This window comes from Oncorhynchus kisutch, linkage group LG2 (genome assembly GCF_002021735.2).
Source record: "Oncorhynchus kisutch isolate 150728-3 linkage group LG2, Okis_V2, whole genome shotgun sequence".
Lineage (NCBI taxonomy): Eukaryota > Metazoa > Chordata > Actinopteri > Salmoniformes > Salmonidae > Oncorhynchus > Oncorhynchus kisutch.
The window spans coordinates 40,334,320-40,351,610 of record NC_034175.2 but is presented as its reverse complement, the minus strand read 5'-3'; the positions used below and the strand labels follow the sequence as shown (position 1 = coordinate 40,351,610).

General features: G+C 47.0%; 1 protein-coding gene across 4 annotated transcripts in view; it reads left to right on the top strand.

The window, feature by feature from the left end:
- Positions 1-17,291, top strand: part of LOC109865868 (kalirin) — a 260,858-nt gene that overhangs the window by 225,326 nt on the left and 18,241 nt on the right. Inside the window, exons 1-10 of one of the 4 annotated variants that reach the window (XM_031794244.1) lie at positions 1,427-1,632; positions 9,988-10,259; positions 13,156-13,293; positions 14,183-14,278; positions 14,988-15,106; positions 15,422-15,488; positions 16,132-16,235; positions 16,556-16,625; positions 16,870-16,956; positions 17,070-17,162. In XM_031794244.1, the coding sequence (XP_031650104.1) occupies positions 1,554-1,632; positions 9,988-10,259; positions 13,156-13,293; positions 14,183-14,278; positions 14,988-15,106; positions 15,422-15,488; positions 16,132-16,235; positions 16,556-16,625; positions 16,870-16,956; positions 17,070-17,162 (1,125 nt within the window). In that variant the 5' untranslated portion in view covers positions 1,427-1,553. Of the gene's footprint in view, positions 1-1,426; positions 1,633-9,987; positions 10,260-13,155; positions 13,294-14,182; positions 14,279-14,987; positions 15,107-15,421; positions 15,489-16,131; positions 16,236-16,555; positions 16,626-16,869; positions 16,957-17,069; positions 17,163-17,291 lie in introns of those variants that run through there. The other 3 variants (XM_020454357.2, XM_031794248.1, XM_031794240.1) reach the window with 3 other exon arrangements.

The window sequence follows — 17,291 nt, the reverse complement described above, 5'->3', positions numbered from 1 at the left end:
TGTCTCTGTGTATGTACTGTATGGTTGGTTGGTCTCCCGTGATCTGTTCAATTAGACACACAGTAACTCTCCTTTGTCCAGGGACCACCTCATTTGCCGATCCACTGCATACGGCTGACTTTCCTCAGATAAGAGCTGGGCTTGTTTTTCTATGGCAGCATGCAAATCTAAGAGCTGCAGTATGGTGCCAGTTATACAATATGGAAATGGTGTTTATACTCCAGTTTCACCACACCATTGACAGTAAGGCATCATAGGAGGAAATGAATGCGGACATGGCATTAAAACATCCAATGTATCATATCCCGGTAATGTCATGGTACGATTACACCTGCATATTACACATCGTATATAGAGGTTCATTAAGAAATAATTACTTACAAAATGTTGTGGTTTTATCCGTATCAAATCAATTGAAAAGGGGAGCTACAATTTTCCCGTCACCTGGCCGATCACTTCCTCATCCTCCTAAACACGTGAAGCGTAGATAAACCTGATGGAATGTTCAGCGTTTCCGGTCATAGATGGAGAAGATCTATTGATGACAACTCTAAAGATACTCTACGCTGTCAGAACAGATCTTCCTTTGTCTCGACAGCCTTTGTCCTGTCTCTTGTTCTTACCCTCGTCAATCTAGACAGAGGTGCGCATTGTGACTCTCTCTAGTCCCTGCTCCGTCTCGTCCTCTTGAAACACCCTTGGCCTGCCTGTCCTCCCTCTGGTTGTGTGGGGGATTAGTCCGTTCCTGCCCTGAAGCACTGCCACGTCTCTCTGTATCCCCAACAGAGACACCAGCCAGAACGCCACATAGCCCAGATACGCTCCATAACAATCACACCGCTCCTTACCTGCAGTGTCCTAGTTCTTAGTACAGCTCCAAGGTGCACTGTGGCCGTATTCGACACAACCTGTCCTTATTTACCCTATGAAGTATGATACACACACACGGTCCTTCTCACAGAACTTTGCTGGTTCAGAAGTGTAACTTGAGGGACGGATATAGAGGGCATAGTGGGAAAGGATGTAAACATGGCAATGGACCTACTGAAGCCTGGCTGGCTTTCCTCGGTAGACTAATCAGTGACTTTGCCACTCATATCAGCTTGTAAGGAATGTGCCCGCACATGACATTTCACAGCCATTCCCACCCATGCAGCCTTGTGGAACTACTGGTAGGCCGATACAGTCTGTGCCGACGGCAGCTTGAGTACATAAACAATCAGAGTTTTGTATTTTTGTTTGCCAGCACCATAGACGGGGCTAGTACTACTTAGTGCTGCCTTTTTGTCAAGCCGACTTGTAACATGAGTCGATTCTCTGTAACCCACGCTGCTCTCTGTGAATCAGAGGCAGTGAGTGTAGGGTGCCCCTCCCCATACCCTCCTCCTTCCCCGTCCGTCCCTCCCCTCAGTGGAGTGGAGCAGGCTGAACTTGGAGCAGCTAGTGGCTGGTTGTCTGAGCTGCAGTCAGGGTGCATTTTGGATCTGTCTTTTTCTTCTTCTTCTCCCTCTTAATTGTCTTCCGGAGCCATGAGCTTCTTCTAGCTGCCCAGGATGAAAAGTGGGAGACATTGTCGTTCCTGTTGTGGTTGGATTCTAGCTAAGTGTTGCTGCTGCTGTTACAAAGTGACAGGTGCGTACCTTACTGCTGACTGAGACTACGGATTGTGTGTGTGTTTTTGGGCTCCCGCCAGAAGTCCAGAGTTAGGGGTGGAGAGCGCGTTCTGATGCGCGCAAGCTTTCTCACACCTGAGCTTCTCACTAAAAGGTTGTTGATGAGCAGTGCTTTTATCTGTACATCAGTCAGGGATGTTATGTAGCTTTTTGAGGTATGTTTGTGACAAACGTTTGTGAGACAATGCTTGTATCGGACTTCACAAACTGTAGCTGGCTGACCACTATTAGAGAACCACTTTTGATTAATATTGCATTGCCGTGCCAATGTTTACTTTTTTGCCTACGTTTTCGAGATTTAAAGGAAAACTCCACCCCCCAAAAAAATAACTTTTGGTATTTGTTTCATAAGTCTATTGTTGACGTAGTCTCAAAATGTTTTGCTTGTCGGCGACCAAGTTTTCAAGATATGGAACTTTTAAGATACGGAAATCATCCCCGTGTGATGCATTTTGCAAGTCAGTTCGTCGGATTTCTGCATTGCTAGAGCTGCCATTTATGGGGTGTAAATGTATAGGCGCAACAACGGCTCAGCCGCGAAGGCCACACACGCTCACAGAACAGGACCGCCTAGTGCTGAGGTAATGTAGTGTGTAAGGATCGTCTGTCCTCGGTTACAACACTCGACTACAGAGTTCCAGACTGCCCCTGGAAGCAACGTCAGCACAATAACTGTTCCTCAGGAGCTTCATGAAATGGGTTTCCATGGCCGAGCAGCCACACACAAGCCTCAGATCACCATGCGCAATGCCAAGCGTCGGCTGGAGTGGTGTAAAGCTCGCCACCGTTGGACTCTGGAGCAGTGGAAATGCGTTCTTTGGAGGGATGAATCACACTTCACCATATGGCAGTCCGACGGACAAATCTGGGTTTGGTAGATGCCAGGAGAACGCTACCTGACCCAATGCATAGTGCCAACTGTACAGTTTTCTGGAAGAGGAATTATGGTCTGGGTCTGTTTTTCATGGTTCCAGTGAAGGAATATCTTAACACTACAGCATACTGACATTCTAGAATCTGTACTTTCACCTTTGTGGCAACAGTTTAGGGAAGGCCCTTTCCTGTTTCAGTATGACAATGCGCACGTGCACAAAGCGAGGTCCATACAGAAATGGTTTGTTAGGATCGGTGTGGATGAACTTGACTGGCTTGCACAGATCCCTGACCTCAACCCTTTCGAATACGAAACGCCGACTGCGAGCCTGGCCTAATCGCCCAACATCAGTGCCCGATCTCACTAATGCTCTTGTGGCTGAATGAAAGCGAGTCCCCCCAGCAATGTTCCAACATCTAGTGGAAAGCCTTCCCAGAAGAGTGGAAGCTGTTATAGTAGCAAAGGGAGAACCAACTCTATATTAATGCCCATTATTTTGGAATGAGATGTTCGACGAGCAGGTGTCCACAGACTTTTGGTCATATAGTGTATCTCCGGGCTGCACTGGCATTAACTGCCATTGTATGCTATTGTGTCATTGTGCTGTCTTCATAGAAGAGGATGAGGATGAAGCTGTGTCAAAAGTAGGTTATTTTCTGGATCAGAGGATGAATAATAGCGATTTGGAGATGCCGTCAGGGGATCTGAGCTGGACTGCATTATGGTAGTCACTGCCTCTGCACAGTAGGCTCCCATTCATAAACATTGAATTCATAACTGTGAATTATGTAACATGCTTGTTATTAAGTGTTACAAATGTCATGGGTTTCGTTTCCATTTCATTTTCAACACTTCTGTCAACAATGCGTCATAATATAGGAGTCAGATTTTTCTCCCTTCTTAACCTAGATTCTCGTTGAGGGTAGATTGTAACGCCGCTGGAGTCTTGAAGACCAAATTAGCCACAATTCCCCTTTCGTCTGAAGCATTACTGCAAGTTTCTTTGAAGATTACTCTTAGGGGAGGGTTGTCAGTGTGGATGGGATGCCTCTCTCCTTTTAATTGTTGCCCTGCAAGTTAACGAAGAGGATGTTTTCGTCTTTGTATCCAATGTCTGGGTTATTGGTGCTCTAGTTGTTGTTTTTGAATCCTTTTAGGGGTTTCGCGTTTTGCTCGTTCAGCAAATGGAAGCTGGCTTGCAGATTGTGAACCGCACTGAGAGAATTGAAAACTCTTCGGATACAGTGCATTTGGAAAGTATTCAGGCCGCTTGACATTTTTCCACATTTTGTTACATTACAGCCTTATTCTAAAATGGATTAAATAGTTGTTTTCCCTCATCAATCTACACACAGTACCCCATAATGACAAAGCAAAAACAGGTTTTTAGAAATGTTTGCACATTTATAAAATATAAAACACTGAGATCACATTTACATAAGTATTCAGACCCTTTACTCAGTACTTTGTTGAAGCACCTTTGGCAGCGATTACAGCCTTGATTCTTCTTGTGTATGACGCAACAAGCTTGGCACACCTGTATTTGGGGAGTTTCTCTCATTCTTCTCTGCAGATTCTCTCAAGCTCTTTCAGGTTGGATGGGGAGCGTCGCTGCACAGCTATTTTCAGGTGTCTCTCGAGATGTTTGATCAGGTTCAAGTCTGGGCTTTGGCTGGGCCACTCAAGAGCTTGTCCCAGAGACTTGTCCCATAGCCACTCTTGCATTGTCTTGGCTGTGTGCTTAGGGTCATTGTCCTGTTGGAAGGTGAACCTTCGCCCCAGTCTGAGGTCCTGAGTGCTCTGGAGCAGGTTTTCCATCAAGGATCTCTCTGTACTTTGCTCCGTTCATCTTTCCCTTGATCCTGACTACTCTACCAGTCCCTGACACTGAAAAACATCCCCACAGCCTGATGCTGCCACCACCATGCTTCACCGTTGGGATGGTGCCAGGTTTTCTCCAGACGTGACACTTAGCATTCAGGCCAAAGAGTTCAATCTTGGTTTCATCAGACCAGAGAATCTTGTTTCTTATGGTCTGAGAGTCCTTTAGGTACCTTTTGGCAAACTCCAAGCGGGGTGTCATGTGCCTTTTACTGAGGAGTGGCTTCCGCCTGGCCACTCAACCATAAAGCCCTGATTGGAGAGCTGCAAATATGGTTGTCCTTCTGGAAGGTTCTCCCATCTCTACAGAGAAACTCTGGAGCTCTGTCATATTTACCATCAGGTTCTTTGTAACTTCCCTGACCAAAGCCTTTCTCCCTCGATTGCTCAGTTTGGCCAGGCGGCCAGCTCTACGAAGAGTCTTGGTGGTTCCAAACTTATTCCATTTTTAAGAATGATGAAGGCCATTGTGTTCACGGGGACCTTCAATGCTGCATACATGTTTTGGTACCATTCCCCAGATCTGTGCCTCGACACAACCCTGTCTCGGAGCTCTGCGGACAATTCCTTTGACCTCATGGCTTGTGGGACCTTATATAGACAGGTGTGTACCTTTCCAAACCGTGTCCAATCAATTATAATATACCATAGGTGGACTTCAATCAAGTTGTAGAAACAACTCAAGGATAATCAATAGAAACAGCATGCACCTGATCTCAATTTCGAGTCTCATAGCAAAGTGTCTGAATACTTATGTAAATATGGTGTTTCTGTTTTATATTTTCTATAAATTTGCACAAAAAATATATTTTCACTTTATCATTATGTGTTATTGTGTGATGAGGGGAATTTATTTATATTTTATCCATTTTAGAATAAGGCTATAACGTAGCAAAATGTGGAAAATGTCAAGGGGTTTAAATACTTTCCAAATGCACTATGCGTGGAGTGCGATCGTTCCAGATGATAAAAATGACACATAGTGAACTTCCAGAAAAGAAAAAGGTAAATTCCATGCTTGTGTGCAACCAAACAGACCTGTCCTGCTTTTCCTTAATGGGGCCCGTGTTACGGGTACTATGCCAGTGTTTATGGTATTTCTATTGACAGACAGGTATAAGAGAGTCCACCTAACACTGTCTGTACCCAGTACAGCATGATACCTTTGTTCGGTTGCACGCAGACAAGGACTACCCTTTTTCTTTGCCGGAAGTCTGATGATGTCATAAGTCACCACAGTGAAGAAATGTCATGACTAGACATAGCCAACACCTCACGGAGAGACACCCTGATAAAGACACCTGATTAGAACAGCTTCTACTGACTTGTTCCGTTGCTGACAGGACATCTCTGTCACAGACTGGGTGCCATATTGGATGCAGCCACGCCATGGTTTCAGGAAGTTTACAGGAGATAGGATGTGGTTTATATAGCACGTGGAATAACAAAGGCAGATTGCGGGGCCGTTCTGTGAACATGTTTTGCCTAGATAGCTGTGCGGTGCCTTGTGTAACGGCGTCGACGGTTCAGGCTAATTCAACTCGTTTCGGAAAACAGACACTCCTCATAGTCTTCAGTTTAATTAATGACTATTAATTAATACTTCCACCGGTGGGACTTTCCGAACTGTACGCGTCTTTAAATGTAGGCTTACAGGTCTGTACTAAAGAACCTGTTTTGCTACGTATTTGACACCACATATCAGGACAGGTAGTCATTGGAAAACTATTATTAGATAAGGTCTGTAGAAGGAATGTAGACGAGCACCACCTCTTCTTTCTCCCTCTTCCTCCGTGCCTCTCCCTACACTGACCGAGGTGCAGACTGGTCTGCTTGTCTAGCTGCCTGCCACAAGCTAGGCTGCCATTGGTCCTCAACGGGAAACATCTGAGGGGATTTTACCTCTCACATTGCTCCAGCTGCTGTCCTGCTCTAATACCCGTCCTCCGCAGGCTATTGTGAACTCTGGCTGAGTTAGAAATCGGTTCAAGTCATTGGGACACTGCACTGAGGTGAAGAGAATCTTTCAGTGAATTGTGGGGGAAATCTCTCCGCTTTTCGTCTTTCGGGCATTCTGTAGCTGAGACTGGGAAATTGACTCGGTCATTCCACAGGTTTCCATTGTGTGGGACTGTGGTTCTATATCACACAACTGAACCACTGTTTGGTGACACGGAAATACTATACTCTGTTCACGCCCTGCGATAATAACCGACGCAAACATTTTAGACAGTTTAACTGCTGCAATGGTATCCGAGCATAAAAATGTCCAAAAAGTCATGAAACCACATTTTATATGGGTCACCAACATTTACAAATGTATTTCATTTCACGTTGTGGAGTCATGATATAACCCTGATGACTGTCCATCTCTAATATCTTATTGCGAAATATTTCCCTCGGTTTGAATCCCCCTTTGTGGTTTGGAGGGAGTATTCCTAGTGGTTGTTTCCAGTGTAAACAGAAGGCCTGTGATGGAGCATGCAGATTCTGCATCAGAACTAGGTAACAGTGAGACAGCAGGGTGAGGAATGAGAATATGATCCCTCTGTCAGTGCAGCCATTAATCTGGCGAGATGGGAAATGAAGGCGCTTAAGAGGACCCGGTTTGCGTCCCAATTGGTTCCTATGTAGTGCACTAAGTTTGGGCATCCCTGTGGGCCCTGGTCAAAAGTAGTGCAATATACAGGGTGCCATTTGGGACATAGGCCATGTGCACACAGAGCAGGGCCTAATGAGAGCGAGACCATTTTTCCAGCACATGCCTGCTGTTGTCATCAAGTCTAAGTGTGACGCGCTGCTCCACAAAGTACATTTCAGCAGGCAGCCATCTGTGCCATTTTATTTCTCCTGTTTTTCTTTTTATGTCACTATTCCTCGTTTCACTATTTCAGTTTCTGGAGGCGAAAGAAACGCACAGCTATTTAGGCCAGGTGCTGGCTAGCGGAGTAGAACACCTGTTTAGGCCAGGTGCTAGCTAGCGGAGTAGAACACCTGTTTAGGCCAGGCGCTGGCTAGCGGAGTAGAACACCTATTTAGGCCAGGTGCTGGCTAGCGGAGTAGAACACCTATTTAGGCCAGGTGCTGGCTAGCGGAGTAGAACACCTATTTAAGCCAGGTGCTGGCTAGCGGAGTAGAACACCTATTTAAGCCAGGTGCTGGCTAGCGGAGTAGAACACCTATTTAGGCCAGGTGCTGGCTAGCGGAGTAGAACACCTATTTAAGCCAGGTGCTGGCTAGCGGAGTAGAACACCTATTTAAGCCAGGTGCTGGCTAGCGGAGTAGAACACCTATTTAGGCCAGGTGCTGGCTAGCGGAGTAGAACACCTGTTTAGGCCAGGTGCTGGCTAGCGGAGTAGAACACCTACTTAAGCCAGGTGCTGGCTAGCGGAGTAGAACACCTATTTAAGCCAGGTGCTGGCTAGCGGAGTAGAACACCTATTTAAGCCAGATGCTGGCTAGCGGAGTAGAACACCTAATTTAGGCCAGGTGCTGGCTAGCGGAGTAGAACACCTATTTAAGCCAGGTGCTGGCTAGCGGAGTAGAACACCTATTTAAGCCAGGTGCTGGCTAGCGGAGTAGAACACCTATTTAAGCCAGGTGCTGGCTAGCGGAGTAGAACACCTATTTAAGCCAGGTGCTGGCTAGCGGAGTAGAACACCTATTTAGGCCAGGTGCTGGCTAGCAGAGTAGAACACCTATTTAAGCCAGATGCTGGCTAGCGGAGTAGAACACTTGAAAAAGAAAAGGAGAGCCGCACACTATAGGAGCTCTGATTCAATAATTGAATAACCTAATAAGCCAACGTTTCGACATCAGGGTATTTCTACCAACGGAGCTACAGAGGACTACCCCCTCCCTCTTTCTCACTGCCCTGTTATTGACTGTCTCCTCGGGGAGAGATTGTGGCTGGGGCTCTGATATGGCTCTGAGTTGCTGAGTTGTTCTACTTTACAATATTTAACTACAGGCTTGGTCCACATGATTCTCCTCAAGGTCACTTCCCTGTAATGAGTCATCTAGCACAAAAGGCAGCTAGTCAGCAGCCCCACACGCTACACTTTACTCTCAATGCATGCATCCCAAATGGCAACCTGTTCTCTTTATGGTGCACTACACTAGGGCTCTGGCTTAGAATAGTGCACTATATAGGGAATAGGGTGCCATTTGGGTTCCGTGCAATGAGGACCGCTTTGGAATGAATGGAGGCTGTTGGAACTCATGAACTGTTAACCCTTTGGAATGAACCTATTAGTATTAGACAGATGCCACTGTCTGCCCCATAACTGCTTTCCAGTTGCTCCATAATCCATACATTCCCCATTTTATGTTAACATATTTCAGGACTTAGGATTTCATGCTTCATTTCACAGCTTCACTCAACACCTCTAATGCCATTTTCGGGATACATTCTATGCAAACGGAGTTGCACGATAAGCAGGACTGAGATTCTTCTAGTACCGAACATGTAGTCCGCTGTCATTGTGGATAGCACTGTCGTACTTTCCCACATTGGTTCAAATAGATGGGAAATTAAGTCTAGGTCAGTCCAGTGAGAGAGAAAGAGTGAGAGAGATGGCAAAGAGAGAGAGAGAAAGATACCATGTTTAGCAGAGAAGCGGGATATTTGCGCTATCCTCCCTCTTTTGTTTGCCACAATAGGGCTGACCGTAGCAGCAAATATCTCCCCAGCCTGCTGATAACAGCATGGACACTGTCAGCTTTTTACTGCAGACTTGTGAGTTGTTTGACCTGGCTGGCCTGGTCAACAGAGGCCCTCCCCCACAGCACAAATGTATCCCCCCCTTTCATCTCAATGGCTTGGCCAAATGTTTCCTTTAGTATCGAGCTATTTTTGATCCCAATGGACGGGGCAGACGCTTTTAACATTTACCTACAGGTCCTGTTTGTAGAAATAGAAGGAGACGTGTTGTGAATCTTAGGCGCCTCGTGAAATGATCCTTTGGGAGCCAGCTGAGAAAGCACACTGTGTGACTTGCATTCCTGTACAGTAGCATCCTACATTGAGCAATGTTGGTATACGAATGACTTGCATTCCGACATAGCATTTAAACGCCACTTTTTGAATGTGTACATGACACTGCAACACAACTTCCCCGTGGGGACAATAAAGTCCGGAGCAGTAGTTGTATTACACTGGCCAATGTTGATCACTGGGTCTGGTTCATGCAGTCTGCCGGTCAGCAATGTTGATAAACGCACGACCGTGTTTGCTCACCATATGTTTTTGGGAAGTAATGGGTTAAAAAAAGAAGCTTTTGTTAGTATACGTCAGGCGACAAGGGACATCACTCCAGTTAGTACAGTACCAAAGGGCCCGCATTCAAAAGGGCACCCTATTTCCTATAGGCCCTGGCTAAAAGTAATGCGCTAGATAGGGAATAGGGTGCCATTTGGGACGCACACAGAGCCAAGGAGAAATGTCTGAATTGAAGCTCCTGCTGGGTACTTAGGTACTCTAAAGGTGTGTGTCTGGCGGAATGTCGGCCAGGGTGAATTCGGGAAGTCTAAAATGCTGTTTGCCTCCTCCCTTTCCAGAGAACTACTCTGTCAGCGGGCCCGAAGGAGCGAAGACCGAGTCGGTGGCCAACCTGCAGTCCCAGGCCTCCCTGAGCTCCATCCAGTCCAGCTCTCCGGGACCGAAGCGCTCGGGCAACACCCTCAAGAAGTGGCTGACCAGCCCTGTGCGTCGCCTCAGCCACGGCAGCAGCGTCAAGAAGTTCCCCAGCAAGCACAAGAAGCGGGACGGCCGCAAGAGCATCGACCTGGGGCCGCCTGAGAGCTCCCTGCACGACGGGAGCGTAGACGAGGTAATGAGCGTCCTGACTCCTCTCCACCGCGTCTCCTTGTCTCTGCCACATCTCCCTCTCTCCCTTTCGCTCTCCTCTCCACCGTGTCTCTGTAACATGCAGGAATTGGTTTCTAAAGGACATGTCCATCACAGTTCTTTGATTCACGAATTTCCCCTTTTAAAGGTCACATGTTGTGGGAATACACTATCTGGGGGAGTTGTGGTTCTTTCATGCTCTTCGTTTAACAAAGGGTTTTAAGTGAATGGATCGTATTTAGAAGTACAGTTCAGGCAATGGTTTGGAAGAGATCTTCCCATTGTGCTGATTCCCCTTCAGATCAGTTTTTTGAACCTCTCTTGAACCTTACTTCACATGCAACCAAAGGTTGATAACTACAGTGATTGTGTATCTGTAGCATTCCCCCCCCCCCCAAAAAAAATCCTCCCATTGATAGAGGAGCAATTTCCCAAGGCTAAAGTATAAGCTGTTATCTTATGACATATCTACACCCTATTCCCTATATAGTTCACTACTTTTGACCAGACCCCTATGGGCCCTCATCAACAGTAAACTCAGCAAAAAAAGAAACGTCCTCTCACTGTCAACTGCGTTTATTTGTATGAACATAACAAGATTTAACAACTGAGACAGAAATTTAATAATGTGCCCCTGAAAGGGGGGGGGGGGGGGGTGTCAAAATCAAAAGTAACAGTCAGTATCTGGTTTGGCCACCAGCTGCATTAAGTACTGCAGTGCATCTACTCCTCATGGACTGCACCAGATTTGCCAGTTCTTTCTGTGAGATGTTACCCCACTCTTCCACCGAGGTACCTGCAAGTTCCCGGACATTTCTGGGGGGAATGGCCCAAGCCCTCACCCTCCGATCCAATTGGTCCCAGACGTGCTCATGTCAGGAAGAGCCTGCAGGAAGGGTACCACATGAGGGAGGAGGATGTCTTCCCTGTAATGCACAGAATTGATATTGCCTGCAATGACAACAAGCTCAGTCCAATGATACTGTGACACACCGCCCCAGACCATGATGGACCCTCCAACTCCAAATCGATCCCGCTCCAGAGTACACGCCTTGGTGTAACGCTCATTCCTTTGACGATAAACGTGAATCCGACCATCACCTCTGGTGAGACAAAAACACGACTGGACTGTGGGCTTACAAGCCCACAGGCCAGCCTCTCTCAGCCTATTGCGGACAGTCTGAGCACTGATGGAAGGATTGTGCGTTCCTGGTGTAACTCGGGCAGTTGTTGCCATCCTGCACCTGTCGCGCAGGTGTGATGTTCGGATGTACCGATCCTGTGCAGGTGTTACACGTGGTCTGCCACTGCGAGGACGATCAGCTGTCCACCCTGTCTCCCTGTAGCGCTGTCCTAGGCGTCTCACAGTACGGACATTGCAATTTATTGCCCTGGCCACACCTCCAGTCCTCCTGCCTCCTTGCAGCATGGCTAAGGCACGTTTACGCAGATGAGCAGGGACCCTGGGCATCTTTCTTTTGGTGTTTTTCAGAGTCAGTAGAAAGGCCTCTTTAGGGTCCTACGTTTTCATAACTGTGACCTTAATTGCCTACCGTCTGTAAGCTGTTAGTGTCTTAACGACCGTTCCACAGGTGCATGTTCATTATTTGTTTATGGCTCATTGAACAAGCATGGGAAGAAGTGTTTAAACCCTTTACAATGAAGATCTTTGAAGTTATTTAGATTTCTACAAATTATATTTGAAAGATAGGGTCCTGAAAAAGGGCTGTTTCTTCAGTAGAGTTTAGCATTATTGGGACACATCCCCAATAACAAAGGGATCATTCTGCAGGGTGCATAAGTCATAAACTATTGGCATCCTTCTGAATCAATTTCAGTGTCAACTAATTTCAAGCAAATTTGAGCAATTACAAGCATCTCTGTGCATGAGGAAAAGTAGAGAGAATTTTTGTCAGCGCAGGTAGTCTATTTCTTACTTCTCATTTGGTTGATGGATAGCAGAGCAATATTGTGCTGTACTTTAGCAACTGCTGGATGTAGATGTTTTAGATGCCAACCAAAAAGATATGCCCTGCCTCCCGAGTGGCGCAGCGGTCTAAGGCACTGCATCGCAGTGTTTGAGACGTCACTACCGACCCGGGTTCGATCCTGGGCTGTGTCGCCGGCCGGCCTCGACCGGTAGACCCATCAGGCGGTGCACAATTGGCCCAGCGTCGTCCGGGTTAGGAGAGTGTTTGGCCCGGCCCGGGATGTCCTTGTCCCATCGTGCTCTAGCGACTCCTGTCACGGGCAGGGCGCATGCACGATGACACGGTCGCCAGCTGTACGGCGTTTCCGCCGACCCCTTGGTGTGGCTGGCTTCCGGGTTTAAGCGAGCAGTTTGTCAAGAAGCAGTGCGGCTTGGCAGGATCTTGTTTCGGAGGACGCATGGCTCTCGACCTTCACCTCTCCCGAGTCCGTACGGGAGTTGCAGCGATGGAACAAGGCAGTAACTACCAATTGGATACCACAAAATTGGAGAGAAAAGGGGGGGGGGTCAAGAAAAAAAGGTCATGTCGCTACAGTATCATTTCACAGTAACAGAAAAGTAGATTCCTTGTTCTCATTCCTCGCACCGCCCCATGATAAAAATCCTAAAGGAATGGCACAGATGTATTCCACATGATTTGTGATTAGAACGGCACCCTATGTAGTGCACTAATTCTGGTCAAAAGTTGTGCCCTACATAGGGAATAGGGTGCCATTTGGCCTCCGGTGACTTTCTGGCTGGTGGCTGTGTGGCACCCAGTGTGATGTTGAGACAAAGAGAGGCACTGTGATGGAGCAGGACACCCCCCGGTGAACTCCGGGACAATGACCCACGTTAACCCCTCCCGCTCCACCCAGACTTTACCCTCTCTACCCTTCTCTCCCTACAGAGGTGCAGGAAGGAGCGCACCCTGTCCAAGTCCTCTGGAATGCAGAGCGGAGGAGAGGAGGAGCCCGAGGACGACTCGCACACCCCCCTGCCGCCCCCCATGGAGATCATCAAGGACCCCTCATCCCAGGAGGAGAAGGTATGGCATGGCACCCCCACACTATGACACTGTATTACCTCTTCTGACCCTTTAAGTCTACTAGCTCACTCTGTTGGAGTTACTTCTCGGATGTGTCCAAAATGGCACCCTATTCACTACATAGTGCAATACTTTTGACCTGAGTCCAAAGGGCACTGTAGGGTGATAGTGGGCTATTTTGGGACACAGCTTTCGCTTAGCCCTCCCTCCGGTTAATGGACGTCTTCCCTTCAGGTTAACGACCTTATTGATCTCCAAAATCTGCTATGTCTCTCAGCACAGGCTCATAAGATGTGTCCACCTGCAGCCCCCTCCACTTCCCTTTCCTCTGCTGCCTATGTGTACTATGCAACACCATGCCACTAACTACCAGATGTGTCTGCAGCTGAATCCGTGTCTGCTGAATGGGAAGCATTATGTGTACTGGCTTGGTTTACAGCTGGAAGAGCTGCTTCCCTGTGTGTGACGTGACTGACTAACACACACACTGTTGCACTTTCACTCTCTCACTTGACTTTCACTCTCTCACTTTCACTCTCTCACTACACAAGAGCCCACCCCACCTCTTTGTCCCAAATGGCACCCTATGGGCCCTGGTCAAAAGTAGTGACCTACAATGTAGGGTGTCATTTGGGACGTACACGTTGGCACTGAAATGTGCCCGGGCCTACTACTAACTGATGTAGCTTGTGTGTAATTCCAACAGCACCTCACGTTGCTCCACTAAAGCTTGTCTTTTGTAGCTGGGTCCTGACTAAGCGCTTATCTAATAACTACCTTTTTGTCTCTCTGTCTCTATTCCCGCTCTCCTCCTCTTCCTCATTCTCCCTGCTGCTAACACGCCCTACCTCCCTCTCTCCTTCCCTTCCTCCTAAACTGTGCCTTGCAGTCCTCCGCATTGCTTGCTGCGCGTCAGGGCTCTGCCGATGTCCCCAGCGCTGCGGAGCTGGTCAGTGCAATAGAAAAGTTGGTCCAAACTAAGATGGTAAGTTCGGAAGGTGAAGAAATACAAAACGGCACTGAGCAATTGCCATTTCTGCACACTCACTTTGCACACTAAGTCGGTGACAATCTAGGCACTAACGCTCTCGTGCGCTTGACGTCATCCACTCGTTCTAACTTCCGCTTTTGAAACGCCACTAACCACGTCACGTTGACTGGGAGCTGCATGTTCATGTTATAAACGCAGGGCAAGTTTGCAAATATCTTCCTTTCTGAATGTGGAGGATAGGACCCCGTTTGAGTCCCAAACGGCACCCTATCCCCTATTTAGCACCCTACTTTTGATAAGGCTCGTGTCAAAAGTAGTGCACTGGACAGGGAATCGGGTGCCATTTGGGGCACGGGCAGTCTTGCCACATACAGATCAGATAAGTAGTATGACGTCAGGTGACCGATGATGTGATAAGGTTCCAAGTGTCTTCTGCACAGTAGCTTCCTTTATGAATGTTCTGAATTTGGCAATGTTACGATTCGCTCCGATTCGGTTTTCTGACTCTCTTTCAGCTTTGTACACGCGGAGCCATTTCCCGAAAGAGTACAATACAGAGTGTTTTAGACTTATTTGGCTTTGGCAGCTCATTGGTTAAGCGGAGGGGGATCTCTTCTCCTTCGGCTCCCTCTCCCTGTGTCACAGCAGTCGACTGTATGACTGTGACTTCTTTGCTTCATATCCTCTGTCTCTCCTGTGTTAGAATCTGGAGCCAGGTGCCTACCCCAGCTTCACCACTTTGACCCCTCCGGAACAGACCAGCCCAGCCCTGCCCAGGAACCCTGAAATGGATCAGAAGGCCAAAGCTCTGCGCGGACGCATGTAAGAGACGTGTAGCTTAGCCTCTGTCATATAGCACACACACTCATGGCTCTGATGTGGTCTTCCTGTCCTCTGTTTGGTTACATGTGTAACACTCAGAAGGACACCTAGCAGGTCTACTGTTTAACCTACTCTGTTTATATATATATATATATTTTTTCAACCACTCAGAAAACAAGTTCCCTCATAGGAACAATGAAGCTATTATATTCTTCCCTTGAAGGTTGTACTGCATTTATAGGTGTTTCATCCTGCTGAGAAATGCTGCCTCCTGTGTGTATTCAGGTCACTAAGCACACATGTCCTTTTCCCCAGGTTTGTCCTCAATGAGCTGGTGCAGACTGAGAAGGACTATGTCAAGGACTTGGGGATTGTAGTGGAGGTGAGTTGACAAGAATCTCGTCCTAGCGGGGGGGGCTATTCAGCCTCAATAGTGGGGAAGGAGCATGAGAGAGAGAGGCATGTCTTAGTAGCAGTGGAGAATGTGACAATTCAGAAATCTCTCAGTCTTTGTCCCAAATGGCACCCCTTTCCCTATTTAGTGCACTACGCTTGACCAGTGCACTGCTGTATATAGGGAATAGTGTGCTTTTATGGACGCATCCCAAGTGTTGGGCTATGTCCTTGTTGTCGTCCTATTTGCCTTGTGTTCTTTGGTATTTCTGTCAAAGTCACAGAGAGGCTCCCCGATTTTTTTGACTGTATTTACATACCCAACTCCTCAGGAAACATCATTTGATTATCGGGATGGGTTTGAGATCACATATTGAGATAAGTGTGTAGGGGGTTTTCTCACATCCAGGGCTGAGTACCAAAATGGCACCCTATTCCCTATAGCGTGTACTAAATAGAGAGTATGGTGCCATTTGGAATGCGGCCCATGAGTTCAACCATATTTATCCATCCTATTTTATTTTGCCATTGCATGCTAGTCTCACAATGCTGATCAATATCTGACTCGTGTTTCCTGTCTTAGAGTCCATGACCTTAATTCGCTCTGGGTTTTTCCCCTTCCTCTCTTTAAGGGGTTCATGAAGACGATCGAGGATAAGGGAGTCCCTGAAGATATGAAAGGAAAAGACAAAATCGTTTTCGGGAATATTCACCAGATCTACGACTGGCACAAAGAGTAAGTCTGGTCTCCTGACTTGTCTGAGTCCCAAAATGGTTCCCTATGTAGTGCGCTACTTTTAACCATACCCCTTATGGGACCCGGTCAACAGTAGTGCGCTGTACAGGGAATAGGGTGCCACTTGGGACGTACACTGTGTATATTTGTAATATTGGGGAGAATATAACATGTCGACCATCCAGAAACCTCCCATAAACTGGATTGTGTTGTCATTAGGTCTAGAAGACCAAACCAGGTCACTCCTCATGTGGTTTAGCACTATTTTGGCTTGCATCATTGCCCTATCAGAGTGACTGAGAGAATTTTTCCTCCCACAGTTTTTTTGTGGGCGAGCTGGAGAAATGTCTCGAAGACAACGAGCACCTTCCTGAGCTTTTCATTAAACATGTACGTGAGTGGGGGTCCCCTTTTTGTTGTTCGGGTATGTGTGACGGTACGTGACAATGGCCGCGGTAGAACTTCAAGGTAGACTCATTCAACAACCATAGGTGACTTATGTGGGTCAAAAATGATTATTCAGAACAAGTGGAAGAGAAGTCAGAGGAAAAATATCCTTTTTCACATTTTCAACCGTTTGACCTGGAGAAATAAATGAGAGGAAAGATGCTAATATTATTTTTCTGTTATACAGGAGAGGCGACTACACATGTATGTGGTTTACTGCCAGAACAAGCCCAAGTCTGAATTCATTGTCGCCGAGTACGACACGTTCTTCGAGGTGAGCCGTACGACACTTTTGAGAATTCTTGAGTAGTCGGAGAACAACTTTGTGTCATATTGTCTTTGCGTTGTAAATATGCCTAATGCTAATTGCATTTGATTCTACTTTAGGGCGTACAGCAAGAGGTCAGCTCAAGACTTGGCATAAGTGACTTCCTCATAAAGCCAATTCAGAGAATAACCAAGTATCAGCTACTTCTAAAGGTAAGACTACAACGCTCAATTCCTGGCGTACAAGTAATCCCTGAAAGACATGCCCTTCGATATAATTACCTGAAACTAATGGAGTTTTTTTTTTCTCAATGCCCTATTGATTACACACAACCTTTTCTT